Source organism: Achroia grisella, unplaced genomic scaffold (assembly GCF_030625045.1).
Source record: "Achroia grisella isolate CSIRO2021 unplaced genomic scaffold, CSIRO_AGI_Agris_v1 utg5633, whole genome shotgun sequence".
NCBI classification, from domain to species: domain Eukaryota; kingdom Metazoa; phylum Arthropoda; class Insecta; order Lepidoptera; family Pyralidae; genus Achroia; species Achroia grisella.
The window spans coordinates 233,726-261,707 of NW_026712943.1; the positions used below are offsets into that span (position 1 = coordinate 233,726).

The 27,982-nt window shown below is 31.9% G+C and overlaps 2 protein-coding genes across 2 annotated transcripts in view; both read right to left on the minus strand.

The window, feature by feature from the left end:
* Window positions 1-1,811: 1,811 nt before the first annotated feature.
* On the minus strand, window positions 1,812-4,753 carry LOC131848574 (uncharacterized). Its single transcript, XM_059198491.1, has 3 exons — window positions 4,350-4,753; window positions 3,050-3,269; window positions 1,812-2,427 (listed from the first exon to the last, which is right to left on the minus strand). The coding sequence occupies exons 1-3, from the start codon at window positions 4,436-4,438 to the stop codon at window positions 2,176-2,178; spliced, it is 561 nt and encodes a 186-aa protein (XP_059054474.1). The 5' UTR covers window positions 4,439-4,753; the 3' UTR covers window positions 1,812-2,175.
* A 21,955-nt stretch (window positions 4,754-26,708) lies between these two features.
* Window positions 26,709-27,982, minus strand: part of LOC131848577 (dystrophin-like protein 1) — a 273,072-nt gene continuing 271,798 nt past the window's right edge. The window contains exon 10 of the mRNA XM_059198494.1: window positions 26,709-27,251. Within this exon, the coding sequence (XP_059054477.1) occupies window positions 27,027-27,251 (225 nt within the window). The 3' untranslated portion in view covers window positions 26,709-27,026. The remainder of the gene's footprint in view (window positions 27,252-27,982) is intronic.

Sequence of the window (27,982 nt, forward strand, 5' to 3'; positions counted from 1 at the left end):
GTCCATAGACGGATTTAGCTCAGTCTAGTGCCTAATCTCTATCACAAGAGATAAATTTAAATATTTCTATCCAAATGTGTAACTATACATACGACCTACCGCGCCCTCCCTTTATTACTTTAGGGGCAGTTATTAAATGTATTATTTTTCTAAATAAACGTTAAATTCTTCATTTGTCCCGTGATGTTATGCTCCCTCTATTTTTATGTCACTGACTCTGTCTCATTTCACTATTTACCCCGTTATTCATAAAAATATTCTAACTTTATCCTTCTAACTATTTTCTTCAATAGAAGAAAGTAATAAAACGTTCTATTTTTATAAATAAAAAGGTAAACATCGAAAGTTCTTACAGAGGAATAATGTAGGTTTAAATATTATCTCTCATGATAGTAGTGTATACATATATACATACGTTTATAACTACCCAGTATATGTATATACATACTATATGTGTATACTGACCTAAGAGCTTACACTCAAAAACATGTCATCTATTAGCGAGATCTCACATTTTCGGCGGGAGTGCACAGCGGAATTTTTTTCAAAACATTTCAACATATTATGCATGTTTTTCTATGTACGGTAAAGATACGGCATAGATTTCAAGTATAACAAAATGGGTAACCTTCATGTTACTCTAAATATGGCCATATAGACTAACAACAGGAACTAAATGACAAAAAAATATTTAATTCCTGTATACAATACCATCCATTAATCAGATCAATATTAGTTGTAGTAATACAAAAGTAAATTAGTATATTTACTAATTTAATACCAGATTTTTATACTTGAGCTAATTATGTAAATTGACGTATTTCTTTCTATACGTCTTGATATATATCTTCATCAAAATAACCGTGCATTATATGTTTGTTTATCATGTAAATTAATCCAAGACCGATTTGGAGAAATTTTTGTATTTATATTGCAATGGGTTACCGGATGGTTTAAGAACACAATTGAATTTGATAGGTGATGTTGTTTTCTGGACAGGACGACGTGTATTTAGATACATAACTATTATCACTTTTTTTAATCACTTTCAAAAGATAGATATTGTATATTTCTATGTCAATATAGTTTACTAAATAAGTTCTTCATTTACAAAAACAAATAAATATTGTTTTTGTATTAATTTTTTTTATTAATTAGTTTTTGAATTAATTAGTTTTTGATTAAACCTATATTGTTTACGGAAATATATTTCTAAATTTTGCTTATTAACTTGTAAACTAAAATATGAAAAATAAATGAGTTTACGGTTTAAAGTTTTTATAAACATTGGTACAAGTATAAAAATCTGTTGCATCGTCATGTATTTGTTAGTAATTATTAATTTTAATAGATCAAAATTTATAGTTTTAACGTCTTTATCAATAAGTGGGAGAATGTATTTATTGTAAAATAAATAATCTTCTAAATAGAACTACGGATAGAATATGTCATATTTGATGAAACTGATTCCTAATAGACATTCGAATTTGTAGTTCGAGTGGTTTCGGAAGTTGCTAGGTTATTTTACTCCGTTGTTGTCTGTTTGTCTTATTTTTGCATTGGGATGTTGTATTTTGATACAGAATAGTAGGGGCATTTGTACCTTAATGTTGTTTGGGGTACTCCTTGAGACTTTTCTCCTGTATTGTGTCCTTCAGGACAATATATGGAACGATACATATTAGCTTAGTTCGGTTGATGTATATGTTTGTGTGTACAGCCCTTGATTATATAGGGACAAAAATATATTTATTATCAGTAAAAATTTTAAAAAATACCCAATAAATTAGACAAGTACCGACCCAATATATATATAAACCACTTCTCTGTTCCCCTAATAACATATACCAGAAACTACTTCACAAAATATTTTATATCCCAAAAAAAAATATTTACCTCAAACTAATATAAAAAAATGTAGAATTTCCCAAGCAAAATTAACTAAGTAACAAAAAAACGGAACTACCCTCACTCGTTACCAACAACTGTATTTAAAAAAAGCCCTCTTCTCTTTAAACAAGTCAGAAAACAACAAAACTTCTATAATTACATTTCCCCATACCATTTGAAATAACATGTCTACAAATTTTAATCTATTTAAATTAAGAATTGTTAGAAATTGAATCACATGATGTGACTTTTTAGATATTAAACATGTACCTACATAATGGATGATTACATAAGCACACAATCACAGCATTGGAGCGTATAATACAGGCATTTGATGCCGCAATCTTCTTCTTCAGGCGTGGATGCTGTAGAATGAGCTTTGTGTGGCGGAGGTGGTCTCAGATACACGCTGTCCACTTTGTCTTTGTCGCCAAGTTTATCATTCTCCCATTTGTTATCAGATTTGCTGGCGGTATCCAAATTGTTTTCAAGGTAGTCACTGTATTTTTTATCCTTTTCTGCATCACCAGCACCATCCTATTAACAAATAACAGTAATTCAAAATACATATAAAATATTTTAACATTATAACCTACACTAAACTTAAAATACAATATGACTGTAGATGCCTGTGAATAATAATAATAACCCTGAAATGGAAAATGTTCCATAGCACCTTCTAGTCCCAAGCTACGCTTGCTTGCGCTTGGGACTAGATGGTGCTTGGTTATAAGTTAAACAGTTACAAACAGCTACAATTTTTGTAAATGCATAGATAGTATACAAAGAAAAAACCCAGACTGCTAAACTGTTAGGCAACCAAGACTGTCATTTATTATTTGATTAATGATCTTTTGATGAAGAATGCCTTATTTGTCAGATTACAATTTTTAATCACTGTGTCACCAATTCCATACAGCAGCTGAGTATTTAATTTGGACAGTAATATATGGCTGAGAAATTTAAGGGTACAGAGACAATATCTTGATCCTCTGGAATGACAACACATGAGAACTTCACATCATGTAAAACTAAATATCACTCCATGATGATTTCACATACCTATCTAGGCAGTTGCCACATACCACCAGTAGTAATGGTGGTCAGTCAATTCCTTTGCCAAATTAATTAAATAAAATAATATCAATAAGTCACATACTTTGGCTTCATCACTGTCATTCTTGATCAGTTCTTGTTTCTCTTCTGGACTTGCTTCCCCGACAATAGCCGGTGGCAAGTCAACAGTGGCAGTCGCAACTTCGGCTGTGGCAATGGCTGCTACTGGGAGTTTTGATTTCTCAGACACAGACGGAACTAATAAATGGCTATCCTCCTCTTTCTTCTTGTGGACATCATATTCGTTGGAGTCTCCAGACATACTTGAAAGAGAATAAGAAATATTTAATAATAATATTAACCCAGGATATCACAGTGCTATTTAATCCCAAGGTAAGAAGAGCATATGGCTACTAGACAACTAAAAAATATGTAAATACATAAATATAGAAAACACCCAGATAAATACAAACAATTATAGTCAGAATTACAAATGTTTGTACCATGCGAGGAATCAAATGGTACTAAACCGTTGTCACACTATAGGTCGTCATAAACCATAGATATAGACAACAATGGATATAGAGTACAGCACAATGTCTATATCTAATAAACCTGCTATGCATCATAAGCATATACTACCAAAACCAATTGTATCATAAATTGTCTACAACTCTTGGTATAAAACCTGACATTATGATTAAAAGTGGCTGTGTGGAATTCCAGGATTGTGTGAAGGTTGACCTGATAGACCTGGTACATTGTTAGTAGTGGAATGAATACTGTCCAATAGTGATAGCCCCTCCCTGTAGTACTATACTATATTATATATATTTATTTCACACATTTAGGTATGTTTTAATTTTTTTAAACTTCTTAATAATAATGTCCAGAATAAAATTTATAATGATTCTATAAAATATTTGTTACAATATAATCTATATCTAATCATCTATAATTTTATACCTTTAAAATACAATCTAAGTAAGCAATACCTGATGTATATGATTTCAGACAGGTCACTTCACAAGAAATAACTATAAAAACACATTAATATCACGAAATAGGTACCCAATTTTAGTTTGTACTTAGTTTATAGTTCTACAATTATCACACGGCTTCTAAATGAAAACCCTTAAAATTTTTCTTGTCTATTCTCTCTAATCAATACTGCTCAGATGAAACACATGTGTGATTGAATAAAAAAATACTCAAAAGTTTAGGACAACACACTTATTGATTCCAATAAACGATTTAATTGAATAAACTGTATAATCAAGTACAGACGTAATTATGATGAGATTTCACCTTCACATTTACATATCACATTGCGCCCATGAACGTAATGTAAACAATCGTTCATAAATCAGCTCTCATTACACTTACACAGATATCATATTTACCTAACTATAGCAGAAGATTCTATCTCTTCTCCAGACATACGACGCCAAGTACTCATGATGGTCTGAAAGTTGCCGTCTTGCATTTCCATGGCGTAAAAAACATTAGATATCCAAGGAGTTTGTATGAGAATAAGAGAGTATACCGACGTATAAAATAAAATAAAACAGTAATATGGAAAGACTTTTTGTAATAATCACGATAGGCGTATCAGAGAATGAAATTGCAAAATCGATTCAGGTTGTTAATTCAGAAAACGCACTATATTTCGGATTGAAATTTATGTAATGTGACGGTCACCTCCATCAAGTTTCTGTCTATAGTACTATTTGCTGTTTACATTTTTTATTTTTTTATAGGGATGGCGATTTGAGATCGATTAATATAAAAATCGATTAATTAAACCGAAAAAGAATTAATTCAAATTACAAATACGAAAGCAATTTCATATTACACACTAGATAAATAATTCGATTTCTTTTTGTGTTGAGGACAATAAAATTAATTACAATATCATGTAAACAAATGACAGTTTTTAACATAGAGTTGCAAACGAAATTCAACACCAAATATGTCAAAGAAGAAACGTCATTGTCAAAGTGACAACTCATGTTTAGTCAATGATGAAAAGTCATTGTCAAATTGACATCTCAAGTTTTGTCAACGTTAATTTGAGACATATTTACCTGCAAGTCTTTAATAAAAAAACATTTAAAAAATAGCGAATATAAATACAAATAAAAAAACTTTTTTTTAAATATTTATTAAAATATACATACATAACAACCCAAGTATGGTACTACCTCATAAGTTAACAATGTAAATAATTTCTAGGCTTGTCTCCAGCTTAGTTTTTAGAATTTAACTTATTTTTTAAGAGAGTCAAAAAAACGGGCGTCTTATCCTGGGGCAATAAGCAAGGAACTAGAATTAAACTCTCATATTGGCAATTTTACAAAAAGTATTTAAGCTATAACGACAATAATGTAGGTACAGCTTCTATGCAGTACCTAAACTTTTTTGTAGCCACCATTTTGGCGATGAGTGTAATTTCACAACTGAGGGTATTCATGTACTATATGCAAAGGCTTCTTATTCCACATAAATTCTCTGCAATCCATTTTCCTTTAACCGAAATATATTTTACAATACATGCTGCTTACCTGCAGATTTATGAGAGTCAACCTCACTAAATCTACCTCAATAAAACTATACTAGGGTTTGTATACTATATATATATCGATTAATAAACTTACAATTTGTACATCGATGGTGACCGGTCCTTTCCGTACTCATAATTTGGTCGATGGTATACAACATCTTTCTTCTTGTTATGTTTTTTTGTTGGTATCCAAATAATTCCCAAACTCACTGACGGCTTACTATTTGAAGGGCCTAGTGCTGAGTAATTTTTACTAACACCACTGGATAAGTTAGACGACGAGTAGCTGGGTAATTTTGGCGAAGTGTAACTGGGCAATTTAGGCGTCGAAGAGCTACCAGGCAATTTTCCAGAGTTGGCGGTTTTTCCCAGTCCACTCTTTCCAGAGGAGATTCCACCTTTTCCAAACGAACTCTTGCCTGTGAGCCCAGTTCCACTTTTGCCGATGGAACCGGTCCCGGCCTTTTTATTTATCGGCGCCAGGATGAAATATCTGTAAAGTATAAATTATATAGATTAATAATTGATATATTCAGATTTACAAATATTATTTATACGTAGGTACTAATATTCAAATTAAATTTATAAATATGAGACCACTGTCTGTCTGTTTTGTATCTTTGTCTATTTATTAAGGACATACGATTCTCTTCTTGAATTTAAGGAATATTAAAAATTATTTCACATTAGAAAGCCAATATTGTCTATTTCACGTGAACACCATCACTAGAGGTAACTAGTACGCTAGACTTAACTATTATTTTTTTTCTGTGTTGATTATCTCCTTGGCTTCTTATATGAGATTTGTCAATAATGTTACACTGTTAATAAATTAGCTTAGACACGTCGAAAGACTTTGAGCAGATCATGCTCAATAAAATGCCCAGACAGTTGGGCTCCCTATCATTGCATCTAAATGCATTTAAGCAATATTAGTTGAATGCAATGATGGCCGGCACATCCGTTATCCTCTTGAACGGACATTGCTTGTAGGGGGCCTACTTCGGTCACCACAATCAACTGTTTTTATTTATTTAAGTTTTGCATTTCATAATTTACAGTTAGAAGATGTTTCTGATCATAGCAGATCAATTTTTGATCCTGTTGGACACAGGAAGCAGCATTCTTTTGGGGTCAGTGTAATGTTTTTCTCTTCCATTCATCCCTGTTCGCAGTCATCTAGTTATTTACTCCCTATCTTATCATATCATCTTCCAAACAGTCCATCCATCTCATTTTCGGCCTTCCTCTGCCCTTATAACCATCCACATTCATATGTATTATTTGGATTTAAATATATATATTAAATTAATAGAAAACTACATTTTATTAAGTGTCATTTATATATTCAAATACAGTATAATAGTAGTTTATAATTATGATATAATTATTTTAAACGCAAATATTGATATCACTGGTTTTATATTTAAAAATATTAAAATGTCATTTAGTGTATTATAAAAAGTCAATTTTTACACTATATGAAATTTTGGGCAAGAATAAAGATATTTGAATTTGAAATTTATCGATAAAACGCATTTCGATGAATGAATATATCTGTTGATGATCTCAGTCAATAGATTGGAAACAATTTTTTAATATTCCGGCCAAGGCTGGCCCATATTCGAAAGGTTAAATAATTCGACAATATACAGACGGAACTGGACATGTTATTTTTGAGCAGACAATTATACCTGGATATTACTACATATAGATATTTCACGCTGATACTGTTTGTTTTATAACGTAATAAAATAGAAAATCATTTATTTAAATAAACTTAATTTAAAGACTTTTGAATAGTCAACAATTTTTTAAGTCTGCCGCTTATTCTTAAAGCCGTCTTATCACAAGAAGAATAAACAAAAAACAAGATTAAACTTGTGCGTTGCTCTTTTAAACAATCCTTGTAAGTTCACATTTTACAAGTCGAAACGTGTAAAAACAAACTACCATCTAGCACTAATTTATTTAGGCTCAAATATAAAAACACAATAAGATTAAATCAGTTGTAGTGATAAGAGCAGACCAGACTCGTGAACGAGTGCTGCTTGTAGGCACAAGCAGCACTCGTTCACGAGTATGACGGATGAGCCAGCTATCACTGCGTTCGACTATTCAGCCCAATGACCGAATGAATGAACGAATAATGCTTTCCCATGCGTCAACAGGTGCTACTTATGGTCTGTTCAAGTTACTTACTATATGAATTATTTTTGTATGATTAATATAGTAAATGTTTCAAATGTAAAAATAGGTAAATAGGATAAGGTGCAATATATAAGTTCTACAAAAATGTCTTCAAGTCATAAAACACTATAAATAATAAGTAGTTTGTATGTTAAAGAAAATTGTTACGTAGGATTGTTGTTATATGTAGTGTAAATTGTAAATCGTAAGATAAAAATAGTAATAAGCCTACAAGTTTTTTTCCGGGATTGTAGAGCTATTGGATTGTCTACAGCTTAGCTATAAGATCTGTAACTAATCGACGTCACACCAGATCAATATGATATAAGAAAAAATAGTATGATGGTGATAGTAGTCACCCTAAACCTATTTTGTACATTGTCAAGAAATATATAATTTATTTCTTACAATAAATTACACATTTAAGTCACGTAAACTATTATTGTGATTACAGTGTATAAACGCATAGACTAATAGACAACCAGTCAAAATTTTTAAACTATTTTCGACTACTTTCTGACAGTAAAGATGATAATGTTATTTTTTCAATAAAATATGTAATGTAATTTTCTTCTCTTTGAAACGACGATCAGTCGTAAGACTATAAGCAGATGTACTGAGTACTGCTTAATTTGTAGGCGAAGAGGTCAGCACCTCTTCTGTTTTTCTACAATACATTCATCCCCTTTAGTATCTTAACCATATGAGAAGGATACAAGAGCTGCGCTACCAATAAATTAGGATGGTTAGAGAGTCGGTCTGTATGTAATGGAATGTAGATATGACTCTGTCTTTTTAAATGTAAATCGAAAGCCACCTATTGTCAGGTACATTTGTTAGTGAACTCTATGTACCGTAGTACATATGTATAGGCAAAGTATCGCTACCTCGTATGAAGTATGCATATTAACATAAAGCAAACAAGAGGCCATTGTAAAGTAATGAGAGCACACCGGAGATAGAAAATGAATTGATGAGAATATGTCAAGTGTGAAAGCCTCTATAGGCTCACACCATTTCTCATGGTTATGAGTGGCTTATGGACGATATTTTAATACCCTATATGTTTTTATGACTATAAACTTCTATTCATTAAGATGATAATAATAATAACTAGAGAATTACTCGAACTTTGCCCAAGTTTATGAGTTATGTACATATATCTTCTCAGGAATACTGTTAAACAGTGAAAAAGGGAGGGTGCTACTTATTGGGATTTTTTAAATAGAATTGTGCACTCACTGGCGCTAACGATTTACGCTGGTAGGGCACCGGTTGAGGATTATATGATGAGTTCAGGTTATTTAGCCCTTTACCTAAAGTTCACTACACAACGCAAACTTATTACAAATGCTTTTCAGAAGGAACCGTATGGAGGTTAACATGACATGGTATATTGTTAGCAATAGGTAATTAACAATCCCATCCCCCATTAATGGGGATTATTGGCTCCATTGTTAGAAATTTAATATGAGGTCGATCACCACGGTATCCATAATTACTGATGATAACACAATAAGCTAATGTAGCTTACTTCATGCTCATCCAATTTTCTTTCACTGGTGATAAGTCTCCATAATTACATTACTGATGATACTGCCACAATGGGCTAAATGATCTAACTTCATGCGTATCCTATCTTCTTTTACTGGTGAAAAGTATCCATAATAACAGATGATATTGCCACAATAAGCTAATTGAGCTTCATGCGCATCTTATCTTTCACTGGTGATAAGTGTCCAGAATTACATTACTGGTGATACTACCACAATGGGCTAAATGACCTAACTTCATGCTCATCCTATCTTCCAGTGGTGTAAGAAGTTAGGATGAACATGAAGTAGTATTCCTAGAGTGGAGGGGATTTTTTGTCTTTTCGTCGACTAATAACTAATTAACAATGTACCAACTACCACGCCGTTTCCCCTAGAAATCATCGATAAATTCATAGTGAATTTGTCACGATGGGCAAACTGACCCAATCATGTGAGATTGGGACTGCTATATACAAAATGATATTGTTAACTAACATGTGAAGCAACATTAATTAAAAATGGTAAAATCAATAATCATGTTTCTTTATCTAAGGCATTCAGAGTAACCTGAAATGAAACGGCAGAGGCCAGAGCCTCTTTGTGACATTGACAAGTAGATTTATGGATGGATGGAACTGACGTAGTGGGAGTTTGGGGCGAAAAAGTTGAACTGTTTATATTATTATAAAAACAAATAAGAGATAGGTAATTGTGAATATTGTAGGCATTGGGGGGTTTATTAGTTGGGATTGGGCGGATACCACAAGTAGTGGTGGTGACTGTTAATGCATTCTGAGGGTCCTTTAAACCTACATCCGTGTCACAAGTTTCGTACACTCCTTGGGGTTTTCTCCCTGAACCATCCGTGGCCGGCATCAGTGCCTATGTCGTCATAACTAGCGGTTTTAAAAATATAGTCTTTCAGAAATTAGTTTGTCTTTTTAATACAAACACATTGACACACAGACATATGTAATATAGCATAAGGGAAATTGACAACAAAAAATTAAGTATTATTGTTATTAAAATATATGAATAATATAGTAAGAGATTATTTCTAAATTATGATGTCATTTGCGTCAAGGATACTGGAATATATACATATTATACGTTTGTATAATAAGTGATAACAGGCATAGGTATGATGACGGGTTTATTCGTCATACTCGTGAACGGGTGTTGCTTGTGGGGCCAGCTCTATTCAAGTTTACTGACAAGCTTCAATACTCCTATAGGTATACATTGATAATTAACTGTTGCGATGTTTTATTTACAATATCTATGATTGTGATGTATTATTTAAGATATTATTTTCTAAATATTATAAACCGTTAAATTAATTTTGAAAATTGGGAAACATTGTAAAGATTAATTTATTACTCTGTTTAATAAGAAACGGCGCAAACTTTCGCACTTATAAAAAGCGCATAATACTATTTCAGTGTGAAGTTTAAGAGTTACCCATATCATACATGTAGAGCCGTATTTATTTATTAATTAATAAAAAGGCTGTATATATATAAATACTTGTATATATTTGTCTGTTTGTGTAAACTGATCTCGTAAGCCATTCAAACTATTTGAAGGCGTTTTACACTTTCCACTGATGTTCCTACAAGTAGTAAACGTACAGTGAAATCTGATTTAACAGTATAAAACGTTATGTTAGCTTAGTTTACTTCCAAATAACATGGTAAAAGAAGGTTAGGTCCACCAGTATGTGAATATAATAGAATTAACTTACTAATGTACGTAATTACGTACCAATTTGTTCCGTCTGTGTCCAGCGATCGTCTATTTTACAATTTTGTAGCACGATTCGGTCATTGTCTCCACTTTCTAATTTCAATTTGAATAATAAACAATAGATTCATACTAGAACAAGCTTGTATAAAACGTTACTTAATTTGTTGTATCTTATTTACTGTTTTATTGCTATGTTCAAGGTGTCTCTCGATAACAGAATGTGAGCAGAGGTCAAGTAAATCAACTCGAGCGAGTAGCGGTAGATATTTTGACCCACAGAGTACGCTCTTGGTGCCGGTTTTTATTCAAACGTAATAAAATACTTACAATAATAATTTCACTGTATCAAAATGGAACACTGATTTGTACTTAGTTTTTTTTAATTTATTTTATTACACTACACTACACTACATTATGTTATAATTCGCTGTTTTTATGTGTATCAAACGATTCGTAGAGCGAGTGGCATGCGTGCACACGTGCTGGTGCTTTCATAAGACTGACATATTGGAATGCTTACGGTACTCCACACCTGGTTTCCATATTGTAATATTAATTAGAAAACATTACATTGTTATTGTAAACATCTAACAAATTGATTCTAATAGGAAATAACTATTATCTTAAACCATTTAATTATGTATGATAAGCATACATTGAAACCAAATTTTAATACTTAGTGCTGTTTGCGTAAGGCAGTTGTTTGTCAGGCAATTGCTCGACGTCAGTTCGGTGATAATGTTGTGTTATATTATGATATTTATTATAAAGAATACCTATATGTATATGTATGTATACTAGCTGATCCCGAAAACGTTGTTTTGTGATATAAATTAATATTGCTAAATATATATACATTTTGCTTTAAAAGTGAAAAAAATAATAGCCCATAAAATATTAGGGGTGGACAACCCTTATATGAAACACTTATATGAAAAATAGATAGTAACCGATTCTCAGACCTACTGAATATGCATATAAAAATTCTTAAAAAACATCTGGTTTTGGTAACAAACATTGTGACACGAGAATTTTATATATATAAGATAAAGAATATATACGTACATAGAATTATAGTAAAAGTTCCAGACATTAAACAAAACATATACCTACCTACAATACGTTGTGAGTAACGTGCTAACAGTCGACTAAGCTTTTTAAGGCGAAACTTGCACCCAACGGCAACGGTAGGGTGCCCATAATAGGTTGTTATGACTAACATACAAAGCTGTGAGCAATGTTCTTGTATCGACAACTTTACATTAAAATAACTGCTTGTCAGTTGTATACATAGGTTTTAAAAACGACTTTTAATACATCATTAAGGTAAATAAATATATAATCGAATATATTTTAAAATACGTGTATTTAAAGTATGCTGAAATAATAATTGGTTTTAATACCTACTAATAAAGCAACGGTTGTGTAGGTATGTACCTACCTATGTATGTATGATTTATTTTCATAGTCAAAATTACTTATTCGTCGTTATGCGAGTTACTGTCCCTATCGTCATTCGGCTAGCTACTTCAGTTGAGAGGAACAGACAGCAATCAATCAAATCTATTACATATTTTTGTCGTGTGTGTGTATACACAATATCTACAAATGTCCAAGTGCGGCCATCACTAATCTACATTGTGTATACTAATATTATAAAGAGACCAGCTGACCCGCTAATGCTGTTTTGCCATATAAATTATTATAGCTTTTACAATTTTTTTTGTAATAATATTTTGGGATGAGCCATCTTTTAACGCTGAATATAACTATAATGTATAAAAATTAGTTATAAACTTATTCTCAGACCTACTGAATATAAAATTTCATTAAAATCGAAATCAAGCCGTTTCGGAGGAGTATAAACGAAACAAGTATAGGATAGAATAGAAAATCATTTATTCAAATAAACTTACATTGAAGCACTTTTGAATAGTTATTACATTTTTTTAATCTACCGCTCGTTCGGAAAGCTGTCTCATCACAAGAAGAACGAGCAAGAAACTTGCGTGTTGCAAGAATTTTATATATTGATATAATGTTTCTGAGTTTGGATGTTCTGGTCATCTCCGGTACTATTTATTACTGGATCCGGTAGATCTGATTTTGAGAATTCCTTTATACTGATGTTAATAAAATTGTGCACCCACTCACTAACCTAGCGGGGCACCAGAAGGATGATAAAATGAGCATGAGGTCAAGTTAGTTAGCCTTTCGTAACCAATTCACCAGGAATTTGTCATGATGGTTTCCAGGGCGAACTGCGTGTCAAACTGACATGGTACATTGCTAGCAATAGGTTCATTAGTTCACATAATAGAGGATTTATAACATCATATTTTGACCAATAGGAGCACATTTACAAGGAGAATTGTTGCAGAAACGAATAACATGTGATCAGATGAGGTCGGAACGGATCAGATGAGGTCACGGCAACACCTAATACCTAACAAAACTGCAAGCTTTCGTTGTATAAATAAAGAAACCTGACGTCACCATTTAAAGAAAATGATCACGAATTGAGCAAGGCAATAGTGATGTTGACTCATACCGAGGTTGGGTTTAATTTCTTAAGTGGAATGCCAATTTTGTAAGTCGTTAATTTTATTGAAATATATCAACTCAATTGAATTAGATTAGATAACGCCACAGATCTAAAATAATGGGAAGAAAACTTAGGACAACGTTTCTCTATCAATCGTTCTAGTACATATATTATGAACTCTTAATGAAATAATTTGAAAACGAACGACCATAATTTAAAATTTTTGATATATTATTTTTGACTTGGCTCTGGGCCGGGCATATCAACCGAGTCAGCTATGATAGATGGGAAAGAAAGGTTATGGAGTGGAGGCCGCGTATGGGTCGACTGAGTGTCCGACGCCCTCCTGCAAGATGTACCGACGACATCACGACGGTGGCCGGGAGTGGATGGATGCGGAAGGCGGAAGATCGCATATAGTTGAAGTCTTTGGGAAAGGCCTATATTCAACAGTGGATAGACACAGGCTGAAATGATTATGATGATACTTTTGATAGTTATAGTCTTTATTAATAACAATGATTTCCACTTTACAGCGTATGGAGACTCTCTTACATGTTGTTTGTACTACCCCTTTTTCGGTTGTAAAGGGAAGGGTGTCAATTGTAACACATTTAAATTTGACAGATCTTTATTTCTTTCTATAATTTAGCAAAGAGGTTGCATATAGGTTTCGATATTTTAAATAATAATACTGATAGTGTAGCACAGGTTATATTGTCAATAAAGTCCTGAACAGTGATAAGTGTTAGGTCACAGTATACCAATCTAACACTCCAATGTGTAGACTGATGCGCTTACCTACTGGCTGGATAGCTGGCCACTCTCGTAGAGTGTATCAAGGTGACAAATGGCTCACGTAAGAACCATGCTCATTTACAAAGTAAATTTAATGGAATTGAAAGAAATATTTATACTTAATTTATATACTACAGTTTTTTTAATTTATAGGATTCAGATTTTTCATATTTAGAACACAGATTCAGCCGAGAAATGTAGGTAAGAAGGTCAGCGTAAATTTTAGATTCTACATAATAGAATAAGAGTAAAATTTTTATGACTAAATATTTTAGCATAAGTCTATTTAATGGTTACCATTCGTGGAGCAAACACCATTATGGTCATACAATCTATGTTCACGATAAACTTAATTATTATTGTTTGACAATTTAGTTACGAAAATGTAAGGAACAAATAGACAGACAGACGCATTTCGCAATAATAATAGATATTAAAATAGATTTAGTTAATTGGTTACAATTAGTCTTTCAATTCCTTTCCTCGCTAATTCTATAATGAGCACTTAAGTCCACTATACATGGGAAATATTGCAGGTGTTTTTTTTTAATTTATGATATTGGAATAGTGCACTCGCCTGCGCTAATGCTTTACGCTGATAAGGCAACAGTGGAGGATAATAAGATGAGTATAAGGTCAGGTCAGTTAGCTCATCGTGACATTCCCAGGAACTTATTAGGATGGTTTCCAGGTAGAGCCGCGTGGAGGTTAACCTGACATGTTATATTGCTAACAATGGGTTCATTAGTCCACGTTGCTAATAATCTGATTCCCCCATTAAAAGTCAAAGTCCTTGTTTACTTGTTTACTTGTGTCCCTAATTACAGATCTAAAAAGCAGGAAAACGCTCAAGTTGGGATAACAAAATTTGATCGAAAATTTAGTTATCCCAATTTGATCCAGACGCTCAATATTTATCGTATGGTACGTATCAAATAGGTGAGCAATTGTTATAGCATTAACTACTTTTTCCATTGTTCAAGTAATCCAAAGGGATTTAAAATAACTTTTATACGTCTTATAACATGAGCATAGAGTTCGTGATCGTTCGATAGTCGATCGTTTTGTGATGTATTTTGTGATTTTCTTTTTTAATAAACCGCATTTTGATAATTTGCTGGGTGATAATGTTACACTATATACATGATTTTGTTTGTTTGTAAAATATCAAAATCTTTTAACTTTTGTAATATTGGAAAAAGAAAATGTTATTAATTTATATGGTTCCTTACAATAAATCTATCTACTGCACTTATTATGCAGGCATTTTATTCTTTTGCGTCATAAATACCAAGTGTAGAGGAAGTCATGTGTATGTCGATATTAGATATTAGCAACAGTCACGTATTTTATTTTATAATCGACGAGCTCGTGGTGAACCGTGTACGATTTTGCTATTCACACTCGCATTCTGATATTAACTTGTTCGATTCGAATACAATACAATTATTTGTATTCATGAATTGATTGAATGACGGTCTCGGTGGTCTAGCGGTTTAGCACCGATAGTCACGGGTTCGATTCGTCGCTCGGCGCAAACATTTTGTACCTATGTATTCATGAATATGATTGTTTGTGTCGGTCTGGGTGTTTTCTATATATAATATGTATGTATTACGAAAAAAATATATGTATTTATCAGTTATCTAGTACCCATAACATAAGCTTTAGGTAGCTTAACTTGGGACTAGATGGCGCTGTGTGAATTATCCCGACATTATCATTATGAATTTATATTAATCAGTGTATTTTTTAAGTATTTTTCACGTTTAGTTTATGAAATACTAGCTGTACCCGCGACTTCGTCCGCGTAAAGTAGTGACCTTGAGCAAATAATAAAAAATATATATTAATAATCTAACCCAATAAAAAAGTTTCATCGTGCTAGCTTCAAAAATGAAATTTCCATACATATTTCCATACAATTCAATCAACAGCCAAAAACTAAGTTTCAAACTACTACCTTTAAAATGAAGATACTTCCATACATACCATACATACATTACATCTCCCCTTTCAACCCCTTATAACCCTTTTTCTTGTTTTTTTTAATGCTACTTATATTAGTGTCATCATGTACCAATGATAAGATGTCGCTATACTGTAACCATTTATGGCTGAGTCCTGTGGCGGTAGGTACTGATATTTTCTCAACAGCCTAAAAAATGGGTTTCAAGTTTCTAGCTTTAAAAAATGACATACATGCATACAACATTTTAACTCCCCTTTTGACCCTTACAACCCATTTTCGTTACTTATATTTAATCAATTTTGAAAATTGGTGGTCCAGTTGGCCATAATAAAATTTTGTTAAATCAAAATAATAGATGTGATATTCTAAATTGCAAACTATCCCTCTACTTGCGCGAACCATATCTCTGACTCTACTGGCCAGAATGGAGGAACGCGTATTCCGAACCTGATTAGCTCGGATGGAACGGTAGATGTTGTTTCTTCCAAGGAAATGTTGTTCATATGTATTGACAATATTTTTAATATTACATGTTGTTTTATTCTTCAAAAATATTAATAATATGTTCATACGCTCTTGTCCAAGAGCAGGGTCATCAGTTATAGGCTATACCAGGATTATATTTATGTATTTATAAAATAAAATTGCAGAGCAAACGTTTATTCATTTAAATTCATAAGGAGACAACGGATTGACAATAATCAGTTGCGCGCGCAACTTATACAAATGACATATATGTTTATTTATGACATATGAGCGTTAATAAGTCGCATATCTAGTACAATACTGGTGTAATTCAGAAATTAAAATTTTTTGAAAATAGTCTTAATAACACAATTATAAAGTAGACTTTCCAAAATATCTAATTTTTTAGTTAAGCCATTATTATAATAAGTGTGTATTCAACCGCATAAAGATAACCTTGCATTACCATTTTCAACCCTATACAACCCTTTTTTCGCATTAAAAAGTAGCCTATGTCCTTCCTCGGCGTCTAGACTATATAGGTACCAAATTTCATTTAAATCAGTTCAGTAGTTTTGGCGTGAAAGCGAGACAGACAGACAGACAGACAGACAGACAGAGTTACTTTCGCATTTATAATATTAGTAAGGATAACTAGGTAACTATATTAACTTACTACTAGTATGTAATATTGTGTTATCTGTTCTACTAGATATTAAATTTAAACGAGTACATTTTCGTTTATAAAAGTATTGAGATATGTGTACATAAAGCCTGCAAGGAATATTGTACCGATACTGAGAAATAAACGTCATTGAATTTAATGAGCATATAATTGTGTGAGTGTATCTACTTTTGTTTGATTATGCGCATGTAACAATAAATATAAATTATGTTTTTTTTTAAAGGCTCAGCTATGGTATAAAACAATTCTTGTATTACGTAAATGAATATAACGAATCAAAACAAATTTCGTATTCATATAAGGTTTTACTTGGTTTAAAAAAAATACACAATAATGTACTTACGACATATCATAAAATTTATATTATACTAGCTGAGACTGCAAACATTGTTTGACTATGTAAATTGAAATCGCTATTTAAAAATATATTGACGACCTCAGTGGTCTAGCGGTCTAGCACACCGCTTTACGACCGATGGTCGCGGGTTCGATTCCTCGCACGGCACAAACATTTCTATTCATGAGTATGATTATTTGTATCGGTCTGGGTGTTTTCTATGTATAATATATATGTATTTACAAAAAAAAATCTATGTATATGTATCAATTATCTAGTACTCATAACACAAACATTAGCTAGCCTAACTTGGGTCTAGATGGCGCTGTGTGAATTGGCCAAAAAAAAATGGGTTGGTGATAGAAGGGTGAAAATTTAGGGTTGTATGTATTTTTTATTACTACATAATAAAATATTTAAAAAATGTTAGGAGTGAACAAACCTTATCACTTAGGGATATGAAAAGTAGATAGTAGCCGATTTTCAGACTTACTGAATATGCATATAAAATTTCACAAAATTCGATCAATGTGTTTCGGAAGAGTATGGTAACTAACATTCTGCCAAGAGAATTTTATATATAAGATTGTTTTTCAAAATAAAGTTATAAATATACCCTAACAATATTTTGTGCTTCGCCCTTCGTAAATTTCATGTCACAGAATAAAAAATAATCACTGAGCTTAACTGGTAATGAGAGAACGTCACAGTCTTTCAAGTTTACCATACGTTTCGTCATTATTCCTAAATCGACTCTTGATGGTTTACATCAGACTGCTATTTGCGGTCATAATTTGTTTTGGAATCACTTACCTTTTTTGTCTTATATTCTTTACCTTTCCCTTTGAAGAAGACTACAAACGCCACTTTTATCCTGACGCGTTTCTTTTGATTTATTTTCTTTTAATCTTTTGATATTCCCAAGAAAATACTCTACAAATAAGTTCATCCCTGGCCGAGATAATGATCGAGGTAAACAAAGGGAAAAATACATAAAACGTGTAAAATTTTTGCTTATCCACGCAGAAAGGTTTTGGTATTATGTAAATAATGGTTTTAGAGGTGTCGTCCTTAAAAACATAGCATACCTCAATCATGGCTATGTTTATCTTTCACGGTTAATGTTGAATTTGGTACGCCGCTGAGAAGCCAGGTAAATATTTAATTTCAGGATTTTAAGTACATTTCATAACTCCAAAATACTTTAGATTTTACAATTATTTATTAATGTATCTACATAAATGTTAACTTTGGAATTAGTTCTATTTTAGTTTTCTCTCTATTTTTATAGCATAATGTAGATATTACTAATAATCTCTACACCCTACAGTTATGTGTCGGATAGTTTCAGCTTATGAGGATGTTTTAATTGAGAAATATAGAAATTTCAGATACTCAAAATTATTGGATATTATTTTTGTCAATTTTTGGTTACCTAATATATTTTTAAGTACCCATTAACTTTTCATTTTACATGAATTTACATTGTGAAACGTCGTTTTATAAGACATGTCACTGGCTGACTGGCATTTATTTTGCACCCCAAGCAGTTGAGTTTCTGTTGAAGCTGTGGGCTGAAGGATGAGATAAGATAGTGAAAATACAGGACAAAGTCATCTTAGTCCTCCAAAATACGAGCACATGAGTTGTAACGGGCGTCACACGACATAACGTGATGTCCGTAGTAGACGTTCAGCAATTACTATCAGCTGAGTCGTCATTTTATTTGAGTTCAGGCGCGGTTGTATAAAAAAATATATTTTGGGTCAAATGTTGGCCAAAAATATATTTTTGAAATTGCAACGATTACACACAAGATTAAAATCCAAAGATAAATCGATCATTGTTATATTTAATATTCGATAACGATCGCATATCCATAATCATACATCATCCAGTCTATCATTTTCAAGTAGATAAATAAAAAACTAACCAGTAATCTCCGATTTTAATTACAAAACCAAGATCCTCATCTCACGAAAAGACGTAACAATTTACCATTCCAATAATAGAGCAAACATTCGATAGCGCGATATCAACAGATTATGTTATCTATGTTTTGTTTTGAGACAAAAGGACGTAGATTTCGGTGCATAAATGGAAATGATCTCACCATGTTGTTGTTTCATATCGAATTATATTTTGATACATCTAAATACCTGTTTTTATTATATTTGAAGTGAGGTATGAATCACACAATATAATCGTGTATATTTGGGAGGGTAGAGAATTATTAGTAATGTGTATCTATGACCCCATTGCTAACTTATAATGTTATGTTGACCTCCACTCGATTCACCCTGGAAACCTTTGTAATAAATTCCTGGTGAATTTATCACGATGTACTCCCTTCATGCTCATCCTATCATCCTCCACTGGTGCCCAGCCAGCGAAACTATAACATACAATTATCATCCAGTAAAATATAAATTTAACATATTTTTTATATATATTTAACATATTTTTTTATAAAAAAATATACATTTAATATTGGCGTAGCAAAGGATCAAGGAATTTTATCAAGATAGAATACAAGAACAGTTCTCGTTGTTGTCGTGCAGAGATACATGCTACTGAGATAAACAATTTACTATGTAGTATATATAAAACATTTTAGCCACTTTACTGCCCAGCAAGGGCATATGTAATTGTAAGTTGCATGCCGGTAGGTAGTTATTTATATGCAGTAATAATCGTAAACATTTGTGATATTATGTATGTACTTGCTTCCGTTTCTTTATTGCGTAATTCGAGTGTTTCTATAAAGTAAAGAAATAGCCACAGTGACTATGTTTTATACTATTATCTATACATATAAATAAAATTGTCCATTTGTAATATTAAAATTTTTTATAATTTTTGTCTGTCTGTCTGTTTGTTCCGGTTAATCTCTGAAATGGCTGGACAGATTTTGACGGGACTTTTTTGGCAAGGAGTAACTTAGGCTACTTTTATTTTAGGACAATTCTTTTGTTTTAGTAAAATAAAGTTAAATTCAATTAGAGTCAATGTATTATATACATATATATTTTTTTAAATATATTAGCATTCTTAACTTCTTCACTATATAAAAAATATAAGCCTGCGAAATTTCATACTCCTGCGCCCGCGCAATTTTCGTTAAAAGCTATTATATAAGCTATTAGATATAACAAGCTTCATGTGTTAATACATTATTACAAATTATAATTCCGTCCACGATGCATTATTTGTGGTTTTCTAGAATATTCAAGAAAATGTCTCTAGGAGGAGATATCATAAAAATATTCCTGATCGTCTTCAACTTAAAGTATATATTATTCCGAAATAATGTTTTAATTATTTCTTAGCCGATGCTGCTTATAAAATGAACTTATTTTACAAATATCGGTTTTTTATACTGTGACTGTGAGTTGGCAGTAATCCTCAGTGATATTTGAAATTCGAACAATATGATACGTTCATAGAATCACGTATCACATGAATCGTTCGTATTGTCGTGTTCAGATTATTAACACATGTTTTGTATCGGTAACGTAAGTAATTTTAACTCACCAGCCAATGTTACATTTCGAGGTTACAATACTTTTAACTTATTTGTTTTACGTGACTCGCGTGTTACATATTAACGGAATAATTGCCAGTCTTATTGTTCATACAAATGTTCTTAAATTATAAGTAGATATCTCCTAGACTAGTGGTTGGCAACTTATGGTTTGTGTTCGGATGTGAATAATATCAAAAAAGTTTGATACCCTGATAATCATAATAGGCAAAAACCTAAGAGAATGTCTTAGGTTTTTGCCTATTCGAGGTCAGTCCTGTGATACCTTTACGTCACTTTTGTGAAGTGTTATGTTCACATGTTATTTTCCTCGGCATTAACAGTTGACGATTCTGACCACTCCACTTGGAGGAAGGTGATTGTTAGTAATGTGGACTAATAACCACATTACTAGCTACGTGTCAGGTTGACCTCCACTTGGTTCCCACTGGATCTATTTCCAAATAAAATATATTGATTTCATTTCTTTCAACCCTTTTTTCGCATTTATAAGTCTATTTCCGTTCTTAGAGTCTAGACTATCTTTGTACCAAATTTCATTCAAATAGTTTAGCCGTGAAAGTGTAACAGACACAATTACTTTAGGATGTAATAACATTAGTAAGTATATATGGATATATGCAGATACTAGCTGTCCCGGCAAACGTTGTTTTGCCATAAATTAAAAAAAATATTAGGGGTGGACTACCCCTAACATTTAGGGAGATGAAAAATAGATCTTGGCCGATTCTCAGACCTACTCGATACGCTCACAAAATTTCATGAGAATCGGTGAAGCCGTTTCGGAGGAGTATGGGAACGAAAACAGTGACACGAGAATTTTATATATAAGATAATACCTACATTCAAAAGGAAAAATGTGATTTCAACAGCATGTGAATTTCTGTGAAAATTCCTAAGAAAAGTAAGTAGATGGCTAATGATACACAAGAAACATCTGTGTAAATTTCCAAGTTTACAAACCTTGTGGGACTGTAGCAATTAGTAAACTCGTCAACATTCTATACAGAACCATTACTAGCTAATGGCGCTGAATAAGAGTGTAAATAGTATACCTAATAGCTGCCTTTATAAGATTAACATTTAACAATTTTTTTTAACTCTTTAGCGCGATACGCCTATTTTCACATTAATTTAAAATTTTATTTTTAATTCTCAGATTTTCCAAATACACTTTTAAGATTTATAAATAATCAATAACTTTATAATTATGTTTTTGCTCTATGGTCAGATGTCAGCCATTTTGCAATGATTATTAATTATGTAATAAAAAAAAGGCGCTGAAGCAAACACGATTGAAAAACGCGCGAATACGCGTGCTCGGTCTTTCTCGTTCTCTACATTTACATGCATTTACATTCTTTCCTGCCTGAAAGATTATTCGCGCGTGAAAGAGCGTACGAGTAAAGGGAAGCTATTTTTTTTATTATTTACTTTTTTGTTTGGGCTATTGTCAGGCGCTAAGACCTGTATAGATCTATTGTGCTCGCCCTTATTCAAACTTCGCTGCCTAGACCCGTGGAGGACAAGAATTGAAGGATATTCTCAGGAGCGATGGTTTTTATCTCCTCAGGATAGAGTGTATACATTCCAAAGGAGATATTTCGTTTATGCATGGCCTACAATCAAATAAAATGTGTAGTGCTGTTTCCTTCGTCAGGTTGACCTCCCTGGAAATCATTATAATAAATTCCTGGTGAATTTGTCACGATAGAATAACTGACCTTACCTCATGTTCATTTCATCATTCTCCAGTGGTGCCCAGTCAACGTACACTGTTTCATTAGAAAAAAGTATATACTCAGAGCGATGATTGTTTAATCATACGAATATAAATGTTTGTACCCTGCCAGGAATCGATCTTGCCAACATTGGAATGAAAGCAGTGTTCTAAACCGCTAGCCCACCGAGGCCGTTATCTGAATTAATTGAAAACAACATAATTATTACTGTTAGGAAACGTTTATTTTTACGCCTTAAAAATAACTTACACATTTTAAAGAACACAAAATATGTCAATATCAGTCAGCACGTACAATACAATACAATACAATAGTATCATCTAAGTTAATAGTTTAGTTTTCTTAACAACGTTCACGAAACACAAAAATATCATAAACATTTATAATTTAGATAAGTAACTTACGAACTGTAGCTTTATAATATAACTTACGAGTTTACAATATTCGTTACTAGATGGCGTTAGAATACTCTAAGAAGCATTGCTGTTGCGACTGGCCGCCACAAACTCTTGATATTTTTATTATTTTTAAATTCATATTTTTGAAGAGTCTTTTTTATATGTCATGTTATTTGATGTTACTTCACTTTATTTTATTATTCTCTTATTGTCTTTTGATAGTTCGGAAGTGCACATTAATATATTATATTATTACAAACTACGTGTTTTCATCATTTAGAAACCCATACAGTCCAGTTTATAAGTTTATGTAATCATATTTGTACGTTAACATATTGAGTAGATATTGAATTTAAACAATATTAGTACAACTTCATATTAGAGATATGTTCACATAAAAATTCTTCTTGTATATAAAAGTTTGTTAATATCACTCAAAAATTAGCCAAACTCGAGAACGGCTGAATCGGTTTTACTAATTTTAGTTTTGAAATATTTGTAGAATCTCAATATGAAGAAATTGCATGGAAAATAATACAATAAGTTCTATTTATTACGTAACTAAACATAAAAAGATCTTTGATATATTTAATTATGACGCGGAATGGAGTTTGCGGGCTCAGCTGCATATATGTACAAAAAACTCAATTCTGCACATTCCTAAGTATTGTGTGTTGATAAATACATGCGATACTAAATGAACATTAAAACAGTTCTTTCGTTTTAATAATAATTTCCTATAATTGTTTTCTATTTGTTTTAGGCTTCGCAAATGACCTAAAAGCAATGTCAATATTTGAAATTTATGTGTAATTACTATCTACCGTATTTACGAATGGAGTATTTAGTGATTATGTACTATGTATTGCTGTATAATCAAACTATTTAAAGCACCATGTTTGAAATTAATGTATTAAAAACTTGAATTCTTTAATATCCTTTAGCTTTTTATGTATGTAGTATATAAATACAACATATTTATTTAAATATATAAGTATCATAATAATATTTTGCTAAAAATTAAGTCTTTTTAAAACGACGGTTTTAATCGTACATTGTATATTATATGATTTAACATATGATGATTAATGTATGAATATCAATATATATTGCTTCATAACTATTTGAATATTCATGAATGATTTACGTATAAAAAAGCACCTGCAAAAATATTTTTAGTAGGTACATTTTAAATTAAAAAAATTGTGTATGTACGTAAATATGGCACTATGCACCAAAGTGGGTGACTACATACGTTTTGTGACTAAATTTTACAAATAGTTTTAGTAGTCATGTTCGCGTTTCGTACAAAATAATTTACTATCTATAATTTAAGGCATAAAGTCTAAAGCATCTACGATTGATCCAATAAGGCGACTGATAGGCTTATCCGATCTGTCGAGATCATACGTTACATCTACCTACTTATCTGCCCGATTTACTTCTTTACTAAACTTGTAGGACGACAGATCGGCCCAACTGATCGGATGACAAATCGACGGATAGATGCTTTGCATTATCTAATCCTAGCAACCCGTAGGGCATGTAATACTAAACACAAGTAAAATTAAATTAATTACTTTAGCGTAGTACATTATATTAAAAAGTAGTATGGATTACATTAACATATTGTTTTGAATTAAGTAAGAATAATTTTAAAACTTGTTCAAAATATGATAAGTATATTTATTGGAGTTCAATCATTAATTAGAGCCCGCCTCAATTTAAAACATACTATCACGTGATCTGCGCAGTAGATAACTTAGTACGTCAAATTGCTAATGCGCAGGTCACGTGGTACTAAAATGGCGAACAAATTGGGCGGTTATATTTGGTCGCTGTATATACCATAAAATCTAATATATACTACTAAAAATAAGTCAGTAGCTATTACAAAATATACTAATTACCGAATGTACAAGCTAGTTACAACTAAAAATGCAATACCAATTTGTATTTAAGTGTAATTGTTATTGGATTTGACATTTTGCAAAACAAATGTGTCACAAAGGTCTCCAAAATGGAGATACATAGTCTCATTAGGGTATACCTTAAAAATGAGTGTATTGCTTTCTCACTGATTGATAACAATAATAATACTTGTTCAAAATAAAGCTGTATTCACACTGCAAATTTTCCCCATAAAAGTGCTAGAATAGAAGTAAATATCCATGGACAACTCACATACCGTTAACTAGTCAAAAATTAAGAATCGGCAGTCTACTCTTGACTAAATGAGATCTAATAAGATTAGATTATGCAGTTTTGCACCTCTTTTACTCTTCAATTGTATGGTAGCAACTTACTATAGCAATATTAATTGCATCTTTAGTGGTTATTGAAAAAACTAACTGCCATTGTTATCAATTTATTAGGTTTAGTCGTGAATACATTTTATTATTGAAATCGATGTTCTGTTCTGATATATGTCTACTATCTGTTATAATAGAAAATATCCAGATGAAAACAGACATTCGTGAATCCAAATTTAGCATCATCACCATAAAATATGTACCTTTTTAATAGTTATTTGTAATTAATTATTTCTATTTTATATTTTGCCGCTCGCTCTCTACAAATTCACTGTATGATACATTTCTGCACAGAGTATGCGTTGCATATTTCCGCACAGAGCAGAAATATGTGTAGGGAAAATTTGCAGTGGATATAGAGTTTTATGTTTAATTAAAAATATTTGAGATAATAATTGCACTACAAGCGAGTATGCACGCTGCTCAAACGATACATGCAACACATGTCAGTCTCATCGAAGCACCTTCTAATGCCAATATACCTTTCAACACTCATCCTAGTTTAAATTAATACAATCATATAATTCTAAAACGCAGTCTTTTCTTTGTTCAACCATATTTCTATGTATTTTATTTGGATAATTTAATATACCAATACTTACTCTCTGCTTCACGCCGGTTCTAGTTAGAATTGTAGGAATTTTTAAAATAAAAATACAGCCCATGTACTCTAATAAATAGAATAGCTGTTTATATACGAATTTTTAAAATCATTTTAGTATTCGCTGAGTTTATTTAACTTAAAAAAATAAGAATAATTGTAAAATATAAAGAATAATTCTAGGTTGTATATTTTGTTCATCTATGTTGTTCTATCATTTTATTTTATAATACTAAACATTTAAAGTATCTGCGAGAAAAATAATTCTACATTTGTGTCAAATATTTTTATCTAAATATGTTTCTTTTCGAGCAAACAGATATAAAAAAAATTATTTGGAATTTTGTTCCGAACGCGTACGAGTCGATTATACACGGTTTGGCAGACAAAAAAATATTAATTTCTTTAATAATGCATATTTTTTCCTATACGCAAAAAAAAGATCATCATACTTAAATGTCGTTGTTATTTAAAAATCACATTTAAACAACTACGTTATATAGTTTAAAAGTGTCACTGCGAAATCGTAGTTTCAACAAATACCAAGAGTTCCATCGACTATTCTAGTTTACTGCCTACTTTATCAGACTTGCTCTTTTACTTCCCAATCCTTGAACGTTTTTGAACAGCGTACAATTATGGATACATTATAGCAATGTATGCTTATTGACTAATATCTTTCTTCTTGTGAAGAGTAGGGGTAACAGCCGTCTCTTTTTCTTTGCACCCAACTGCATCAACAAGTTCCTCGCTTCCACGATAGCATCAGTTCCATCTTCAACACCAGAAATAAACCCGCTTTCTGGTCTGGAGAGAGATGGCGCGGCCGGGAGCAGTGAGAACCAACGGTCGATCTTAGCGCTTGAAGACAACTGCAATAAACAAAATATCATATAGTATTTTTTTATGGAAGATTATAGAACGATGCATCCATTGGCGCTACTGATATTACCTCATCCACCACTGGTGCTAGCAGAGCACCAGTAGAGGATGAGGTAAGGAAAGTCAGTTACCCATCGTGACAAATTCACCAGAAATTAATCACGTTAGATTCGAGGATCGCGTGGAATTCAACCTGACTTGGTATATTGATAGTGAGGCAGTAATTAGTTCACGTTACCAACAATCCCTTCCCCCTTATAGTAATATTAATAACTTTATACAATTATCATATTATAAATCTGTAGAGATTACAGGATAAGAAGCATTACATCACTGTCCTCTGGAAAGGCAACATACAAGTATCACGGACGTCACATGATAACGTAGTGTCCTTAATGCTATTCATATATACATTCGGTTCTTACCACTGAAAATTCCTATTTGCATTAGAAATATATAAAAAAATTACAAAAATTCGTCCAGTTTTTATTAACAAAGAGCGTCTGCTCTTTGTTAATGCTATAAGTATATGGATACTAGACAATTTATACAAATACTTAAGTACATTATTTGTTATATAAGTATATTGTGTATATATATACATAAACACCGCCTAGAAAGAACAATCATTTTCGTCAATACAAATGTTAGTATTATACGAGGAATCGAACCCGCGACTATCATAAATAAAGCAGTGTGCTAAACCGCTAGACCGAGGCTA

What these genes read in the sequence shown, in the direction of transcription:
- LOC131848574 (XM_059198491.1), bottom strand. Translation starts at nt 4,438, where the DNA reads ATGGAAATGCAAGACGGCAACTTTCAGACCATCATGAGTACTTGGCGT. An exon ending in GAATCTTCTGCTATAGTTAG is followed by an intron (nt 3,270 to 4,349) that starts GTAAATATGATA and finishes TTCTCTTTCAAG; the next exon opens with TATGTCTGGAGACTCCAACG. An exon ending in ATGACAGTGATGAAGCCAAA is followed by an intron (nt 2,428 to 3,049) that starts GTATGTGACTTA and finishes ATTTGTTAATAG; the next exon opens with GATGGTGCTGGTGATGCAGA.